Source organism: Calidris pugnax, unplaced genomic scaffold (assembly GCF_001431845.1).
Source record: "Calidris pugnax isolate Ruff unplaced genomic scaffold, ASM143184v1 scaffold13, whole genome shotgun sequence".
Taxonomy (NCBI): Eukaryota; Metazoa; Chordata; class Aves; order Charadriiformes; family Scolopacidae; genus Calidris; species Calidris pugnax.
The window spans coordinates 5260190-5279664 of NW_015090810.1; the positions used below are offsets into that span (position 1 = coordinate 5260190).

Sequence of the window (19475 nt, forward strand, 5' to 3'; positions counted from 1 at the left end):
ATCCAACCAACCTGGTTTACACAGTTCATACACTTACAGCCAATCACCAGCACGCCATAAATAGTGCTGCTATGTTTCCTTTATTTTCAACCAATTTCACAACATCTTGTCCCTCCTACATCCTGTCCTGAATCCTACATCCCAACCCCTTCTCATGCATTATCAACTTCATGTCTCTCTCCATCCAGACTTTAAACTTGGAAAGCCTGCTAGTTATTGCAAGTGCTCTCTGTCTTCCTTCACTTCTATTCTAAAAAACCCAGTCTGTTCCTAAGGATCAGCAACACAAAAACTGGAACACAAGCACCTACAGTTTTATTCACTGACCCCCTTCTGAGAAACGCAGAATGGAAGCTCTTGAAGAGTAAGACTCCTCTTGTCCACTACACTCTGCTTTTTGTAAATCCCTATACACATTTAAATAGCAGTTATCTTTTGATTATTTCATATTCTCAAGCATTGCAAAGAGCAAAAATAAAGTATCAGCAGTTAAAAGAATGTACATTAAGTATATCTGAGTAATTAATTTTGCACAAATCTCTTACCTTAGCACATTCCAAAATTTATTGTAGTGGAAAATACTGTTAAAACAAATGTCCCCCAATTTTTTCCCCTTAATTTCTCATACTGAACACAGTAACTGAACAATGCTGTAATAAAAGTGCAGGTGTATGGAAGCCTCTCAGTGAGCTGCAACCTTATATGACTTGACAATGAAGTTACCCTTTACTTAAAGGCAGGTTTTCCTGTACTTGCCTGCAGATCCTGGCCACTCTGCAGCGATGGAGGTGAAATTCCTTTTGCTGAAATACTTAAGCAACCAGCAGTCTCTGAAAAAATACAGGGAGAGTAAGTAAGGATAAGGTATGACAAAGCCCTTAGGCTGAGTAATTAAAAGAGTCAAGGAAAAGAGAGGAAGATTAAGGAAAGTGGAGGCAATTTCAGCATTGTGACAGGCTACACACTAGTAGGTCTTCACAGGTAGTAACAGGGATTTGGCCACACAGTGAAGACGGATGAGCAACTCAAACTCTGCAGAGAAAAGGCAGTTACCTGAATTCTTGAAAGGGGCACAAGTGGAACTGCAAGCCTGGCAAGGAGGAGGGGATGATTTTTATCTCACTGCTTAAGGAAAGAGCAGGGCAAAGAGAGACATATATTATTAATTTTTTTTAGATTTTTCTGTTTTAGATTTAGTATGCCCCTCACACAGCTGCTGCTGCGATCTGCTGTCCTGCAGCTAGCCTGGAAGGTAAGACTTTCCTGGAGCAGTGGTGGTACTAGAAGCAGCAGTATCCAGTCTGTCACAGGGGATCCACCAGAGGATCAAAGGAAATGCACGGGGTAAACTCTCCATGTGCACAGCAGTCGCCAGGCCAGAGCCTCCTGGCCCTTCCACTATGTGGGAGGAGTAGTATCATCTGCAAAACAGTTAAGTGCCTGGGCTCTGCATGTTTTTATTTCTGAGAGCTGTGGACTTGGCCAATGGTCCGTGTGATGATGTCCTGCAATTCCCCACGGTAGCCTGCCAACAGCCCCGGCCCCTCAAGCCGGGAGAGGGGCAGGTACCCCAGCATGGAAACACAGCTTCTGTTAGCAGAAACCTCACAAGTCACAAATGTCCAAGCAAACTTCTTGATGTTCTGCAGCTGTGCACGGTAAAAACTCTTGACAATGGCACAGGAGGATTTAAATTGTCACTCTGCCTGTTGCAAATTAAATTTGAAAGGTTATGAGTAAAAAAGGCTTCCATACAGAATGAATAATAAAAAAAAAAAAACAATGTAACTGCAATTTTGAGCATATAAAAGATGTAAATACATAAATAAGAATTTTTAGTTAACTGAAATGTACACTCTATATATTCATGTCTCTGACCACAGATAGCTAGATTTTCATTACAATCATATATATGCAGAGTATGTGAAGCAGGTTTAAGTATTTGGTCAGAGATCTGTTCTTAAAGAAAAGCACAACCAACTAATACAGACACAAGCTGAGAAAAGAATTAAACTACATATACAAGACTTTCAAATCTATAAATCTGTCTCAACTCACTGTCACAGCACTCACAGACTTGGCTTTTGAGCTGCCCCTTCCCATTCACCAGGAGACTTGGTGGGTCGCCAAACACACAGTTCAGCCTGGGACGGGACTCAGGGGGAAGACAATTTTCAGCTCCAGTAACTACAACTCACAGCAGGGAAACACACCAGCTGAAGTTACTGTTTAGTCAATGGAGGCATCTAGAAAATGTGTTGAGCAACTGTTGCAGGGAACATCGCTTTTCTGTTCACAGTGCACTTTTGGTGTGACCCTTACTAAAATTCCCATGCCAGAACTGTAACCTTAGCACAGCAAAATGAGTGCTACAATCTTCCCCTTCATATGTGCTTCACATGAAGCACAGCATCTTATAGGTACTTTTTTCTCTTGAATAGCATGACTGATTCTGTTACTTAAGTAAGCACGTGCATGGAAACACGAAACTGAATCTATGTCGATGTCTTACATACTAAACACTTTCTACTTTCTGCTCACTCTCCTCCCAATCTTTTATCTGCATATCCCATCAGATCTTCTTTGCTGTAATATTCTGCCATGAACTCATACCGTTCTGACCGACAAGACTTTTCTAGACCTGTTTAGGCTGTAAGTACAGCCCAGATTCTGTGGGGATAAATCTATAAGGGACATGGACACAGGTATGGTGATGTTCAGCCTTAAGCAGAATCCATAGCCCTAAGACAAGGAACTCAAGTACCTACTGAAGGAAGAAAGCCTCAGAAATGCAACAGCACTATAAATAAGGAAGCATCCAAATTATCATAAAACAATAAATAGAGAAAAGTTGCAGAGAGAAAAGCATATTCCTTCTGGAATGCAGGCAGTTCCCCACATTGCAAAGTTTGATACCTACCTCAAACTGAGATTCACAGTCCATAATCCCCTCCCAAAAGGCAGCATGGGGGAGAAGGATATGTTTTACGAACACATCCAGATGCTGTGATTTCCCCTAGAGGGGTTTCTGTCAAATTCCTGTCCTGAGAGAGACACTAAAAACAGTTTTCATCCCTGCCACTCTTCCTCCCCACATAAAGCCTCCAGCAAGCTGACTTTCATGGTGGTTTGAAACACTTGCAACGTAGACTGTGCAGTTACACTGTGTTACCAACCCCTGGGTGGTGGTGGGTCTGTCAATCCTTTAAAAACACTGCCTACACTGTGTTTCACAACAGCAGGATATCCCCACTCTGTTTTGAGAAAACCTTCCAGCACCTGCTATTTAGCCTGTAATACAGACAGAAAAATCCTAGTAAAACAAGTCTATGTCAGAGCAACACAAATTCAACACACAAGCCTGGAAGAGAGAAAAAAAAAAAACATGGGCAGGTTTATCAGAGCAGCCACAGGGCAAAATTCAGCTGTGTACAACATGCCAACGCCAGGGCTAGAGAGTACTTCAGTAACATTATATAGCCAAAGATAATCCTAAATAAAGATCAGGAAACGCAAATAGAAGAGTAATCTACTTGGTATATTATCTAATCAAGAACTTTGTTTTGTAGGTATAAATGCACCATTGTTGTTCTGGATATCACTGCACTAAAAATATCACCAACTGTTCAAAATATATAAAACATACACTAAACTTTGACACTGAAATTTTGGCATATATTAGTTGTGTTCTCCAAATCATAAAATTTCTAACCTGTACATTTTGCTAAGTAGGGCCATGAAATGCACTTGCTCTGTGTGGGTAACTGTCCTTCCGGACATAACCCAGCTGGGTGGGATGTTAAAGATCACTATAAAATAAAGATATTGGAGACAAGTATGTGTTACTCCAATTAACCAAACAATTTATTATAAAACAGTCTGCAACACAGAGAAGCAAAGAACAGTTTTTCAGAAACACCACACTGAAACAAGAAAGTAGATCTGTTCATACAGAACATACTTCAATGATATCTTCATCTAGAAGATGAGAATTACTGAACGAAACAAGTCAATTGCTTCAAAGAGCCCGTGAATTTACAGGAAAACAAAAACATGAAGGTACTAACAAAATTGTCTGCTCTTTTTAAGTCCTTGTGTGGCATCTGGGAAACAAACATGGAGAACTTTTGAGTGAAGTTGCTTTTGGTCCACTCTACGAAAATAAACTACAGAGAAAAGTCATCTAAAGACATTCCTTTTCAAACCTGGAAAAATCATGAAATAAGCTTAAATCAGCTAGTCCAGGATAGCTTTGAAATCTTGACAAAGAGACGGTTCTGTCACTGTCTTCAGTAGTGCCATAGTATCCTTGGGGATCTTCTTGAATAGCCGCATCTTACCTACCAAAATATCAGAAACAATTCATTACTACTGCAAGTAACTAACAATTCTGTTTTAGGAAAAAAGCTAATAAAGTAATTAAATCAATATTAGCTGAATCCAATTAAAAAGTTGAAACATCTAGAATATGGGGATAAAAAAAAAGTTATAATAAAATACGCTACTATTCTTTTGCCTTTAAATCAGGCTAATAAATAAAAATGTTAAAAAATCATATGTTAAAATATTAACTAAGAAAGGCAAGTAGCAAATTCCTTCTCCTTTCCATTCCTCCTACTATGTCCTTGTAACACTTCTTTGTTTGGATTTAAGAATTTTTAAAGAATTTTGAAAAGCGTAAGACCATTTATTCAATAACTATATACACTAAAAAAGGCCCACTGTCAAATCACAGTTACTTCAAGAGACCCTATTTTAAACACTGCAAAGGACAAGGGACAGATCCTTATCTGGTTGCTTATGTTTGCCTACAGCAGGATGGTATTCTCACAGTGTTTCTTTTCCCCTCTACTTTCAGGTATGACATCACAGTAGCCTATGCTTGGAACTGACATATATAAAAAGATTTAAAAAAATAAAATCACATGGAAAATGCACTTTTTTTCTATATGTTGGCATAAGCAATTCTCTTCACTGTGTTTCCTTGTAAGAAAAGAGAGGCTAACTGGAAAGCCACCCTTGCAGTGGAAAATTTTGGAAACTAGGCAAGGCTCTTAAATCGTAACATTTTTGAAACACAGAAAGTCGTTGAGTCTACCACCGACAGAACCAATGACAACAAAAAGGACTATTTAAAGATTAGGAAGAACGTGTAAAATCCTAGCAACAGTTCAAGTCCGTTACCTAAACAGAGTTGGCAAAATTGTCAATGGTGCAGAAAGGCAGAAGTGCTCAATAAACATTTGTTCTGTATTTGGAAAGGAGACAGATGATGTATTGATATCTTATCATGATAAGGAAAGACTCTTGCTCCTTTCCCCACTGGTAATAATAGGAGGGATGTTAAACAGTAACTATGCTTTAAATACCTAACTCTGAAGAATGACGACAACTCATTCTGACAAGCCTATGATATTGATATTTAACAGGTTTTGGAATAGTGGGAAGAACATCCTCCCCAAAACCTATGAGCTTGATATCGATTCCCATGGAGAGTAACAGAAAGGCATGCACAGGGACACAACAAAAAGAATTAAGTTTCTATCAATTCCTGTCAACGTGATCTTGCAGGGGAAATAGGTTCTATATAGCCGGTACGAACTCCCAAATGGCAACACGAGGTGTAGTGGTTAGGTTAACACAGGCACTATTACCAGCCTTGGTTCCCTCTATGCTACAGATTGCTGTGTCATACAGAGATACTGAGCTAATTTCACAGGACAACACCTGAGAAGCATGAGCTTTCCTGTCACAGCTACTCTGACATCCACACGTGCCACCTGATTTCCAGAAGTAAGACAAAACTTAAAAGACAGTGCTTAAAATTAGCTCCAGTATCTCTGCATAATGCTCAGCTCTGTAGCAACCTTCTCTAGAGCATGATGCTCTGATTACAATAACATCACTCAGGAAAAAGTCTGATGCAGGCCAAACAAAACTAATTTATAAAACTGCGTTGAAAACTATCTATCGATGTCTCTTTAAATGAATTTTAATGTGTTTCTGCAGGATTAGGAGACTTAGTGTCTCACTAAATTTGGAAGAAAACACAAGTACAAACACCATGTACGATCAGGTGACTGAAAAACAGCCTTTATCTATGATCAGAGATCTTGGAGACATGGAGATAACGACGCACGTTCACACCAAGGGTATGCATATGACTTATTACTGTAGATCACAAGATGTCTTTGTACAGCTCTGTACCAGCACACTGATGCCTCGCCTTCCCTCCTGCTCAGCCCCTAGCTGGGGCATCTGGTGCCTTCTCAGCTCCTTTTCAAAAGCAGTTTGAAATTATTTTTAAAATTTTATTCAACTCATAAAGGAAGACGAAAGGCAAGCGGGAAGCAAATATACTTGCAGTAAAAGCACTTCTCAAAATTACAGTCCCTGGTAAGTCCCTGGTAAGTATTCAGGTTGGAAGAATTTCTCAGTATTGTATAATAAAACCGCCCAAGTAATGATTCATTCAGAGCATGAATTACGGAGTCAGTGTTGAGAGTCTGGCCTTCACTGCAGCCAAATTCAACAACAGTGCTGACTGCTCCAGAAAAACCTACAGCTGTTCATTTTCAGTATCTTAGAACTGAAAATTCTATTATTTCTGTGGCTGGCCCGGGGACAGACCACACAACTGGTCAAAGAGCAAGCTTTCCACGAGCAGACAGCTTTTTTCATTGAGTAGAAGAACCAAAGATTTGCCAACACCACTTAACTCCATTGCAATATGCAGCGCAGCAAGCGCTTCTGTTTCAAAGTGACCCCAGTAACACTTTTATTTTGGTAAAGAGTTTACATTGCAAGAGGAACTTATTTAGTTGCCAATTAATCTACATTTTTTAAAAAAAGAAAACTGAGCATTTGTATTTCATTTAGTTAAACCCACTGAGAATGCTTATATGATTAACCCAATCTTATTAAGATTTCTGAACTGTACAAGCTTATTGAGTGCTAAGTATCAATAGCTGCCTCTGAAGAACATGGCTCTAGAATGTGCAGTGCTGAAAAACATACAATTTTCATTTGCCTGCTTATACTTAGTAAATTTGATTAAAATCAGAAAGTTCATCAATCCACATTTTAAACCAACACTTTATGACAAGAAAACATAAAAAATCCAAGTTTTACTCCAAGTTTTACTGACATTAACCATATTTCAAACTGTAAAAATAACCAAATACTTACAGATTTTTAGGGGCTTAAGCAAGCATTTGTAAACAACTTTGTGGTTTGCCAGTTTGACAGTGAAAGCATGGTAGCAGAGCCATTCTGCTGCCTCAGAAGGGAACAGGCCAGATGCACCTTTGTTACCTAAAGTTACCCCTAGAGACAGAACAGGAAATTAATGTCACTGGAGATGATGAGCATTAAGAAGTATGTCTGACCCCTCCTCTTTCCATAAAATCACTCCAAGATTTTTTATGAAAAACCTCTTTAGTCAATGAAGTCTCCCATGTCAACAGAAGACTAAAAACTAAAATCTGAAACATTTACTATTTTCAGGAAATTGAATTTAAGAAAAAAAATGCACCGTGCATTTTTTAGTACGCTATCATGCACTCCATATTTTTCACTCTTGGTCTTTATCTCAAAATGACATGAACTGACTGCACATACAAGACATTTTATTTGTCTAAAAAACAAAGCAAAGCAAACCAAACCAAACCCAAACATGCTACTTCTGGGTCATTAACATATTATACCTGCATTTTTTGCTTTCAGGATAGAATAGCCATATGATGCAGTTTCAGAGATGATCCTTAGGAAGAAATAAGGATTGTTTCTAACTTGCTGGTTGAATGGAAGTTGGAGAACACAGGCATGGAACCTGTTCACAAAATCAGGGTATTTAATTACAAGTCATTCGCAATTTTGAGTGAAACTTAGGCACTATAAAAAATTTAAAAGCACCCAACAGTCTTTAGCTAAGAGATTTAGATTTAGATTAGACGTCATGAAGAAATTCTTTACTGTGAGGGTGGTGAGGCACTGGAACAGGTTGCCCATAGAAGTTGTGAATGCCCCATCCCTGGAGGTGTTCAAGGCCAGGCTGGATGGGGCTTTGAGCAACCTGGTCTGGTGGGAGGTGTCCCTGCCCATGGCAGGGGGGTTGGAACCTTTAAGGTCCCTTCCACCCCCAATCATTTTATGATTCTATGACATTAACACTGTTAGTGTACCACTCCCCTCCTATATATAACACATCCCTACAGAGTCAAACACATATGAAATTTGTTTGCAAATTCTGTTCTGATTTAAGTGAAACTTCCTATGTTCCAGCTTGTGCCCATTGCCCCTCATCCTATTGCTGGAAACCACTGAAGAGAGTCTGGCTCCATCATCCTTCAACCTACCCTTTAGGAACTTGTAAACATATTTTTACTCAACAATGCATATACTTGCTTATTAAATTAACGCAGCATAAGTGTAATCACTTCAAGAAACTCTGAAATCTTAAAATATTTAAAGGATAAACAATTACCACACTGCATCACAGAGCTCTGGCTGAATTAACCTGATGTGTTGCTAGCTTAGTGGACAGTTTTTTAAAGGTACTCTAACATAAAGACCTTTGTTAGAGAGTTACCATAAAAGCAAACGGAAATAACTAAGTAACTATGTCCAACATACGAGAAAAAACCTAAATCACTCACAACACGAAGTTTAAGAGTCTGGACACATCAGTTCTGCAGTAGACAAGTCCAATTACACTCTTGGACATAAGAACAATACAGGCTTAATTTGGATCAAGCTGAATTTTAGAACAACACTAAAATGTCGCTTCCTAACAAGTATGAGCCTAGCAAAAGAGCAACAGCTGATTTCTGTGAAGAGGAAAGCACTTCTTATACCTTTTTTTTTTTGCATTAAAACAATAAACAAACAATGGGGGTGCCAATCATTCAAAGTTTTCGACGCACAGAAATTAGTATTTTCTCCCAACTTGCTTATCAGTTTTGATTTCCTTCCCTTTATCTTTGTTTAAAACATTCACTTCCTCTGCTGGCCAAAAACAGCTCACAAAACCCACGATATTACCAGCTAAGGAGCAATTAAGATATTATCAGCAGCTAAGAATCTGCAATTAACTTGGTAGAATAAAACCTCACTTAAGGCAAAGTTATGCAGGTCAAAGTTCTATATGATTTTAATAGATACAAAGTTCTAAATATAAACTGGTTAATGAGTGATAAGGCTTCTTGTCATCCTTCTGCAGTAAAACAAACTGCTTTTCTTGAGGTCAGCTGTCAATACCAAGAGACATTGAAAATCCATTCAGCAAAGTGTCACAAACACACACCCCCCAATATTATCTAAAAATAGCCTTGAAACAAGAATAATGTGACTTACTCCTGACATTTACCACTGCACATTCATATGGCACACTTTTTCCTAATCCATAGCTCCTCCCTGTGTCAAGAATGAGTAATGAAATATTCTGAGTTACTGCAGAAGATAGTGACATACCTGTAAGCCTGAAGTAAAAATATCTTGTAGATGTTAATGAAAACTGTTCTAAGGCTGTTGATCTAGAACAGGACAGAACAGAAACAGAGGTATAGGAATATTTTAGGGTTGTGATAGGATTTTTTTAAGTTCAATAACATAAGATGATTTAGAGACCTAGAGAAAAAACATTTTATGCTAATACTTTAAAGATTTCTTTTATGTACCTAAGTTAACAATGTTGTGAAGGCTCAGCTCTGGAAGGTGCTGAGACCCCACTTGTTAGTTTATGTCAACATTTCCTAGTTATGTGGATTACCTCTCAAAATCAACTCTTTATGTTAGAACTCAAAGCAGTTTTAATGCTCTTTATCACTAATCACAATATTTCCAAACATCTGTTTCCATATTCCCACCTGTAAATCAAGAAATAAACAATGGCATTTCAGTTTGAGGACTGTGATCAGTTTGTATTTCATGTTTTTCCCAGCTGTTCTACTTGAATTGAAGGAAAGACTTGATCTGATAGAAGTGCAGGTATAACTAGGAAGAAAAAAAAAAAGGAAAAAGTAGTTAAACAAACTCCGTGGGCTAACAGACTAAATCAAATTCGGCAAAGTAAGCCTCATTTAACTTCTCATGTTACAGAGATTGCCTGCTAGTAAATGAGCCAGTAGTTAAAAGATGATTATAACTAAATTCAATTTAGAAAGAGACTAGGCATTGTGGCAATAAGGCTACTAGCTACGGAGTGACTTCAGTACCTCAGGGCTGAATAAATTCACCCTGCTAAAAAAACCAAACCAACACCCTTAAACACAAACTAGCTGTATTTCTAGAACCCATGGCCTAGCCAGACCTTTATTAACGACTCCAGTGACAACCAGGTTATACTCCACTGTGATCCATCCTCCAACACAGGAGCTTAGGCTGGAAACCACCTCAGTTCACCCTGGCGTTCCAATTACTTAAATCAAGCTTATCAAAAGCAAGGCAGCCCTTGTAACAAGTACCCTCAAGGTTCTGCTTAGTGTCTCCCAGACCAGTAGCACGAAAGCCCTCATCAACACAAATTGTTTCTTTTAGAAACACAGCTAGTAAATAAATCTCTTTGGCTGCTGATTTTAGTCCTCTGTTGTTACAGAAAATCATGTCATATAAATTCCTGTCCTAAACTGACCAAGCTTTTCTGTTTAGGAAGACAACTTTACCACTCCAATGATGGAAAACCTCCTCGCAATTTCCCACTTAAATGTATGCATGGTCTGTTTATACTAAATATGGTTTTATCCTTCAGTTTAAACAGCTATTTCTTGTAAAACTTTAGCAAATGTCCAATGGCATCTCTGTAAAGGATCTACAGAGCTTTTCCAGTAGGATACACTGTCCCATACTGACACTTCAGGCTGCTTTGTGTATTGTCCCAAGCGCTTTGTGTATCGTGCTCCTGCCAAGGTTGCTGGTTTAAAAAGAGATTACTTCCCCCCTACACTATCATCTGCAGTGTACCAGAGGGAATACCTCTGATGTTGAAAGGATTACTAGTCCCTCTAGTCTATACAAAATTAATCCCAATCTGTAATTCATGTAATACTTACTGCTTCTTCTAGCAAGGTACAAAAAATTAACAATTTCTGAGCAATAAATGTAGTTATATGACATCAGGTACAATGCAGTGCATAATGGTTAAAGAAGCTGAACTGAGGTGATTGAATAAACTGCATCAGAACTACATAGCCACCATATGGTATATGACTTCTGGTCACTAGCGACTTGTGCTACATTTGATGGCATTAATGATACATACATCCCACTGGGATGGAATGAAGAAAATAGCAGCCTGCACAGCAGAATAAAATGTTTAAATTATGGTTTAGGAAACAGAATTGTAAAAATCTATTTTGCAGTTAATTCAGCTACACCATTCACAAGACACCCTTGTGCTTCTCACACTGTGTATGATATAGTCTAAAGCTGACACTGGAGAATACAATTCTATTTACCTGGAGTAATCGCAGTAAACCTCAAGTGTCTGTATATCTAATAATAAACCACACCACGGGATCAAACGACAATCTGGCAGCTGTTTAAATTTGGAACATCCTGGGATATCATCAACAGGAAAATTCACGACTGTCTTATTGGGGTTTATTAAAAAGCCATACTCAGGAATACCTGTTGCTAGAGTCCTAAAACAGATAAAACCAGTTAGTCTAATTCGCCCCCCAAAAGCAAGCAGAAAATCCCACCATGCTGCAAGACACATATGATCTTGCATAAAAGGACAGAAACCAAAGAATAAAGGGAGCCATGGCCAATGCTTTAGGTTAAGGAACACAGCTAGAAATAAATGAAATTGAAGACATTAGAGGTAAATAAATACATAAATAAATAAGCTGAAGGATACAAGGATAACAGAGAGAAACTTTTACAAATTAATGCAAAGTAAGAACTTAAGCCATGAAAACATTTGAGACAAGCTACATAAACCTCATTATCAGAAACCACTGAGATTAAGATCTCTGGAAAAAGACAGATGAGGAGTTACCGGTTTTGAAAGTTAACGAAAACAAGGAGAATCCACATAACAGGAACCTTGTTTATCCGATGAAAAGTTTTGAGCTTTCTCCACAAAGTTTTCCCTAAAGATGATTTCATTGCCAGAACGCCTGCTGATTACCTACTAGACATTGGATGAGCAGCATCATCTCATGGACAAGCAGCAGTTTGTCCTACTCGGCAATGTATTCATGTGCAGTTCTCAGCCTTTCAAAGAGTAAGACTAAGAGGTAGGCTCTTCTTGTTGGGGAGTAATAATCATAATGCTGTCTCCTCAAAATTAAGTTTCTTGAGTCCTCCAGTTCTAATACTACATTAGAAAAAAGCTGTTACTACTCTATTTGTGGCAGAGAGTTCATAGGATCTGTAAGCAGATCTGGAAAGCTTGCACAGAAGAGGTTACTTGTCTACAGAAAATCAACGCAGCTGATACAGAAATTGATATAGGACAAAGATGCTGATAGCTCCAAAGAGCAAGCGGAACAATTTCTGCAATGCTACTGCAAGTGACATTATGCTGAAAAGAGGTTATGGAGATTAATAGCTTGAGGCATCCCCTGTTTCTTAGTTTGAATTATCATTTCCAGAACTGTACATCTGCACATCCCTAGAAATTTCCTTCTGTTCTGATAAGGAAATGAGGACAAATGAAGTCTTCAAAGTACACTATTCACTATTTAGTAGAATTTATACTTCAAACTCTACCTAATTGATGTTCCCATCACCTTTCAGGCTCACAACAGAACTACATCTTTCTGACTATTGTAAAGCATGATGCACGACTGTATTGCAGATGCTAAGCTTTTCTTCAAGAACTCTCCTTTGGATCCTTAAAAATGACCTTGGCATCTGCAGAACTCTGCTTGGACACTGACTGCATGTTCATATCCACAGTTCAAGGCCCAGATTTTTTTATAGAAAAGGTAGTTCTGAAGCACTCTAAAGAATCTAAAAAATTACTGTTTGAAAACAACTGTGTGAGCTGCATGCTGCCGTGCTATCAGTATCTTCAAATACTCACCCCAGAATGTTAATGATCAGAAAATTCTTAGCAATATTGGATCAGGGAATAGCATTATTGGATCAGGCAGCAGCATGCCAGCCCAATAAAAACATTTTAAGAATGTAATTAAGATATCCTAAAACATTTGAGTGAAAATGGTCTTAAAAGACAACTGTCAGCTGCTTTGGTTAGTCTGCACTACTAATTGCTGCTAGAACCTCCATCAAGGTCAGTAGCTAGGTCCCTAATTTAAACCTCAGCAGGAATCCCCCATCATCTGAGCTGTACCAGACTGTTAGCTGTCCATCCATTATGTAGCTATTGGGATTCTTTCCAGGCACAGGCTACCAGCAAGGACTCCAAACCAGCCCTTGATTTTTAACCCCTAAAACAAATATAGTTATATGTACAAGCATGTATAAAGATCAAAATGAATGACCTAAAAAGTGTTAATGCTTATTAATTTGAAGACCATGTATTTTACAGCATACCTTAGAAAAGTTCTTGCCTGTGTTAAATGTGGCGTAACCAGCAAAAAGTCATCAATGAGACGTATTAGGACTCTGTAATCAAGAAGAAACTGATGTTAGATTTTTTTGATATATAACCCTTTCAAATTTTTTTCATACTCTTCAGAGCAACAACGTGCCCGTTTTAATTCACAAGAAGGTAGAGGCCAATATGATCTCCAAATCGAGTCTCATGAAGAAATTCTCAGTTCTGCTTCTTTCCTAAAAATAAATGAAAAAAAAATAAAAGTAAGAAAGCAAAAGGGCTGGCTACATGAAACATGACAGGAATTACAGCACACAAGCTACTCCACAACAGCTTCTTGGATGCAGGGTTTTACACTTTTCCAAGGGAGAAACTGCAGTATCTTCATACACAATACAAGGAAAGGAGATGTAATACCAGGTACACAAGCAGATACCGGATGCTTGAGGTACTCTAATTCTGTAGCTTCGTTTACCATGTAATAACTTGTTTGTGAAGCTATAACTTGAATGTCGAAGTCTACCACTGTAAATGCAGGAATTTTCTTTTTCAACAGAATTCAGGCCCCAAGCATGCCCATAATTTTCTGATAAATCCTGCCTAGTAGATATCATGCCCCATCCCTGGAAGTGTTCAAGGCCAGGCTGGATGGGGCTTTGAGCAACCTGGTCTAGTGGAAGGTATCCCTGCCCATGGCAGGGGGGTTGGAACTTGATCTTTAAGGTACCTTCCAACTCTAACCATTCTATGATTCTATCACAGAGAAGAAGCTCTGGAGATGATCTTGTCCTGTCTCCTTTTCAAAGCAGGAGTACTGCTGTCACTACAATCAGATCAGCTGCACCTTTGCCTAACCAAGTCAATAGCAAGGTTACTTTTTTGACAAAGGCAAATGAAACTATCAAAATCATTCAACAGACACCTAAGTAACAGTCTACAATCTGCTCTATATAAAAACAGCTGCTACATAAAAAAGTGCATTCTTCTCAATCAGTTTCGTAATTTCAGTATGTATAAACAAAATCCTTTGAAAGCAAACGATTGCTGTTTATATTCATATCATCACAGCTTCCCAATATCTATGAGAACTCTACTACTTGCATAGGGAAATGTTCTTAGTTTCTTTATTCTTTCTTAGGACAGAATTCACAGCATTGTGTTATGCATGAACACAGACAAGCTTCAGGGGGCTCACCAACACCTATCTCTTGCCTAAAGACCCTAATCGGGGATTCAGCTGGGAATCAGTTTATACAGAGGTAAAAGGGACCCTACAGTTTTTAGGCTCATAAAGAGGTAGAGCTTTTACCAAGCTAGCTTCCTGTCAAGCTCCTAAGAAGTGAGCATGATCAGGGCACAAACACTTAGAAGATGTACCAAGAGCCACATAGGACTTCAAATAAGAACCAACATGCCTTGTAAAGAGTTGGCAATAAAGCTGTGACCTTGATAACATGTTAAGATCTACAGATGGTGGACTGGAAAGCCTTCCGGCAGAAGGGGTATCAGAAAGCCTGTAACCAACATAGTATCTTGTTTGAGGGAAAAAGACCACAATTTCTGTGGGAATGAGTGTGAGAGAGCTATAAACTTCTTACATCAAAAGATGCATTGCTGGCAGGTCCAGAGAGGTGACTCTTCCGCTTTACTCTGCTCTGGTAAGACCTCACCTGGAGTATTGTGTACAGGTCTGAAGCCCTCAATATAGGAAAGACATGAACCTGATGCAGCAGGTCCAGAGGAGGGCCATGAGGATGATCAGGGGGTTGGAGCACCTCTGCTACGGGGACAGGCTGAGGGAGCTGGGGTTGTTCAGCCTGGAGAAGAGGAGGCTCCAGGGAGACCTAATAGCGGCCTTCCAGTACCTGAGGGCGGCCTACAGGAAGGCTGGGGAGATTCTGTTTACAAAGGCCTGTAGTGACAGGACAAGGGGCAATGGCTTTAAGCTGGAGGGGAGCAGGTTTAGATTGGAGATGAGGAGAAAGTTCTTCACTGTGAGGGTGGTGGAGCACTGGAACAGGTTGCCCAGGGAAGTGGTTGAGGCCCCATCTCTGGAGATTTCAAGGTGAGACTCGACGAGGCCCTGGGCAACCTGGTCTAGTTGGGGGTGTCCCTGCTGACTGCACGGAGGGTGGACTAGATGACCTTTGGAGGTCCCTTCCGGCCTGGACCATTCTATGATTCTACATGTACAAGACAAGCTTGTCAGACTCTTTACAGCATCCCTAAATATTGTGCTCTTTGTAAGAACACATCTGCCATCCACAAATCTGACGCAGCTTCTTTTCGGTACTTTTCTTCCCAATCTTATGACAAACAGGGAGATTCCCCCACAAAACAACCACAGTGACACTGAAGCTGTAGAGATCTTTGTGTGCACCATGTTTCCTAATGGAGAGTTGAAAATCCTTGAAATTCAAAATTAAACTTCAGAGAAAATGTCACACATACACTATACTATATATATTATAAACATGTATACTGTAATATACACACTAAGTATATACTAAACCCACATATACTATACATTATGCATTACTATAACAGAGCACAGAACAAAGCACGCTTACCCATCCTGCTGTACTCCACAGAGCAATTTGTTTTCCATGTCTCCATAGCATAAGCTGCAAAGTAAAGTTGACAAAATGGAGCCCTGTGGAATTCCACAGCACTGTAAGTAGTATCTAGTAAAGACCAAAAGAAAACAAAAGAAAACAAAAAACCCTCAAAACATGCAAGAAGAAGATTCCAATAGCCATTAAATATTAACTTTGCATTTTCAAGTGTAAAGTATATGTTCAATAAGAAATATGCTACGTGCTTGCTAGTTAGCCTTACTTAAATTTGTTTGTTCTTTCCTCTAGGAATCTGCATAGGGCTCCAGAAATTTTAAGTTAAAACAGTGAAAAAACACGCTAATACACATATTCCTTTCTTATTAACAAACTCCAGCAGACAACTGTCATTAAAGGAAAGACATTTTATAACTAATTGCAAATGGCAATGCCTCCTTCCTCCTTCAGCTGCAGAGCTACCCTTCATTTAAGCTTTGTAATTCTTTATGTTACATTTTACATAGCTCCAAAACAAGTGTTCTTGTAGAAGAAACAAAGTGCAATGGACAAACCTTTCAAACTAGAATTTATTTATTTTTAATTATTATCCAAACAGCTCCTAGCAGATGCCCACTAAAAATCAATAGTCTGAAGCTCATACTGTATGTTAACATCAGGAATTAAATTCAGGTAGATTTGGAGATGGAACATTTCCCACTTTTCTCAGGAATAGCAGACATCCACAATTAATTAAAATAGAAATGTTCACCACTTACCTTGCTAAGTTTTCTAAAAATAAATTAAAAAAAAGAAATCTATTTCAGCAGCACAAGTCAGAGTATCTTTTGAAATTATTTCGTAGTTACACATATTTAATTTAAATTAATATTAATTTAATTTAAATTTAAATGTTAATCCTTTGTTTATACTTGCACAGCATGATCTGGCCAAAGAAAATATTTTCTTGGGCTTCTGGTTTTGGGTTTGTTTTGTTTTTCCACAAATAAACATCAGTCTAATTTTAGGGAAATTCCTGATGGCTTAGTCCAATAGAGCATGTGATTTGGTTTTATACATCACAGCTATGGTGTAAATCACATTCACTTCCTCATTTAACTGCTTAGGCATGAAGCTATCTTACTTCTAATTGGGAAAAAAACAATCCATCCTGTGAAATGCTAACCGTTATTATTTGCAATTATACTCAACCTCCCCTTCTCCTTGAAAAGTTCACTGAAGTTGCCAAAAAGAGTCAATCTTGATTCGTTTCTCATGGCTTCAAAGAATTCATGTGGACATAGCCGGGGGAGGTTCATTAATACTTCCTGTCTTGTTACTTACATAAAGCTAGTCATAGTAATGGATCACATCAAGTTATGCAACTGAAGACAGAGTTGCACATTACCTTGTAGAATGAGTACACCTCACAAAACTCAAGCAAATTATTTTCACAACGCTCCTTGAAAGTAGTGAGATATTATAATGTCCACTTTACCATTACCACATGAATGGTTTAGTGAAACAGAGGAGAATGAAATTATGCAACTGGACACAAGAGCCACATACTACAGTCTAGCAGTGATCTTATCTATGTTCTGAGTCATCTGCAAATTTTTCTAGCAGTAATGTTACATTTTTCCCCACTTTTGATAAATATATTAAATGGTATTAAAAGATTCCTTCTACGTCTCCAGCTCAACAATCAGCATTTTTCTCAAAACATCAAGTGAATGTTGACTAACTGTGATGGCTTTTTGACAACCATTGATTAAAGAGTGTATTCGTTTACTAAACTTATTTGCAGTTTTGGGGTTTTTTTTGAACAAATGAGAATGAGCTACTCAAAAAGGGGAAATTCATTCCATAACAGTATTTTTTCAGCCAAGTCAGCCAAGCTGTGACTGAATTTAAATAAGTATGAAGCTGGCTTTGTCAGGGCGTGCTTTCCTTAAAACCATTAAACTTTTAATAAACATACCGGTGTCAGCTAGTCCTTATTAATGGCATGCCATGTCAGCGTTTTCATGATCCTGCCAAAGGGAGTGTAAGCATCTGTGCTAGAAAAAACTATAAACACACTTATATTTGCCTCCTTGAAAGCTTTTCTCCCACTCCCTCAACTTTGTGAGATTAAGCTTTCTAAAAATAAAGGTATTTTTTCACAAACAAGAAGCTATTCATGCTATTATACCTCACTCAGAATAAAGATCACATAACTAGACATTTGCCACCTAGAGGCAAAACATAATCAGCTTTTCTAGCAACACAAGAAGAAATCTGCATTACTACCCTCTCTCTAACATCTGATTCCTAGTTTCGGAGTTGCAAATAATTTTAATTCCTACTGCTATTGCCTATTTTTATTGCAAGTTGCCAAATAGCAAGGCCATGCAGAAAAGGGTTAATTTTGCACTACAGGGAAATGACTAACAAGGCTTTTGCATGATTGCTTGGATGCTACCTTGCTTTTGTTCACCACTATGGATTCCAAAGTATTTTTCTTTTGAATTACATTTCCAGTTTTAAATAAAGGTGGTTACAGATTTTAGAATTATGCATTCTGTTTATAGTCAACATCATCCAGCTGGGAAAGAGAATTTTTATTCAAATACAAATTTGATGCCAAACTCTTCATGCTTTTATGGAGCTTAAACCGATAAACAGATTTTAAATTAATGTGAAATAAGAAAGCTCTCTGTAAAAGACAGCTATCAAAAATCCCCTGAGCCAATGAAAAGCATCCTGCTTAACAGAAAAAAAAAAAAAAACAAACAAGAAAACCCAAACACACTATATAAGGAAAAACTAACTTTTTTTACCTGCTCCCAATCTCCAGGATGTTGTTATGTATCATTTGAAGGAAAAAAGTAAACAGGCTGGAACTTGTCTCATTAAAAGTTAAGCTCTAGAAATGGGACAAAACAAAACAAGATTTTTATTTCAGAAATTCATTGAAACTAAAAATCCGGTATAAACTCAGAAGATACACAGAAGCCATTACGAAAAGCTAGACTGAAGTAGTGCAAACCTCTAAGGTAAGAAACAAAACATCTAACACCAATATCTGAATATTTACTGAATATATACACTAAAAAGCTGCTCATCTCCAAGAAGTGAATGGTGCAGTTCATTTTTGTTTTGCTTCAGAAGAAAAGAAGTTTTGATTGGTGTTACAAGGGAAAATATAATATCCAAACCCACTTTTTTAAGTGCTGGTATATTATATTGGATTATTACAATGTATAAGACATCAGTCTTTTGGCCACTTTCTATCCTGCAGGACAATTTCTGTAACTGTCATGTTCTTTACAATTCCAGAAGTATAGATACACTCACTTTCCAGTTCTGCTGCAAAACCCTTTCTGCTGCAAAACTGACTGACTGTCCATCCAATATTTGTGAAGTTTTTCGTT

At 38.2% G+C, this 19475-nt stretch overlaps 1 protein-coding gene across 3 annotated transcripts in view; it reads right to left on the bottom strand.

The window, feature by feature from the left end:
* Positions 1 to 3848: 3848 nt before the first annotated feature.
* The window catches only part of TERT (telomerase reverse transcriptase), a 30499-nt gene continuing 14872 nt past the window's right edge, over positions 3849 to 19475 (bottom strand). For 2 of the 3 annotated variants that reach the window (XM_014938744.1, XM_014938742.1), the window contains exons 8-16: positions 18882 to 18967; positions 16078 to 16191; positions 13504 to 13575; positions 11454 to 11639; positions 9867 to 9993; positions 9472 to 9533; positions 7707 to 7831; positions 7189 to 7326; positions 3849 to 4340 (exon numbers count right to left, since the gene is read on the bottom strand). In XM_014938744.1, the coding sequence (XP_014794230.1) occupies positions 4237 to 4340; positions 7189 to 7326; positions 7707 to 7831; positions 9472 to 9533; positions 9867 to 9993; positions 11454 to 11639; positions 13504 to 13575; positions 16078 to 16191; positions 18882 to 18967 (1014 nt within the window). In that variant the 3' untranslated portion in view covers positions 3849 to 4236. The remainder of the gene's footprint in view (positions 4341 to 7188; positions 7327 to 7706; positions 7832 to 9471; positions 9534 to 9866; positions 9994 to 11453; positions 11640 to 13503; positions 13576 to 16077; positions 16192 to 18881; positions 18968 to 19475) is intronic. The other variant, XM_014938743.1, reaches the window with a different exon arrangement.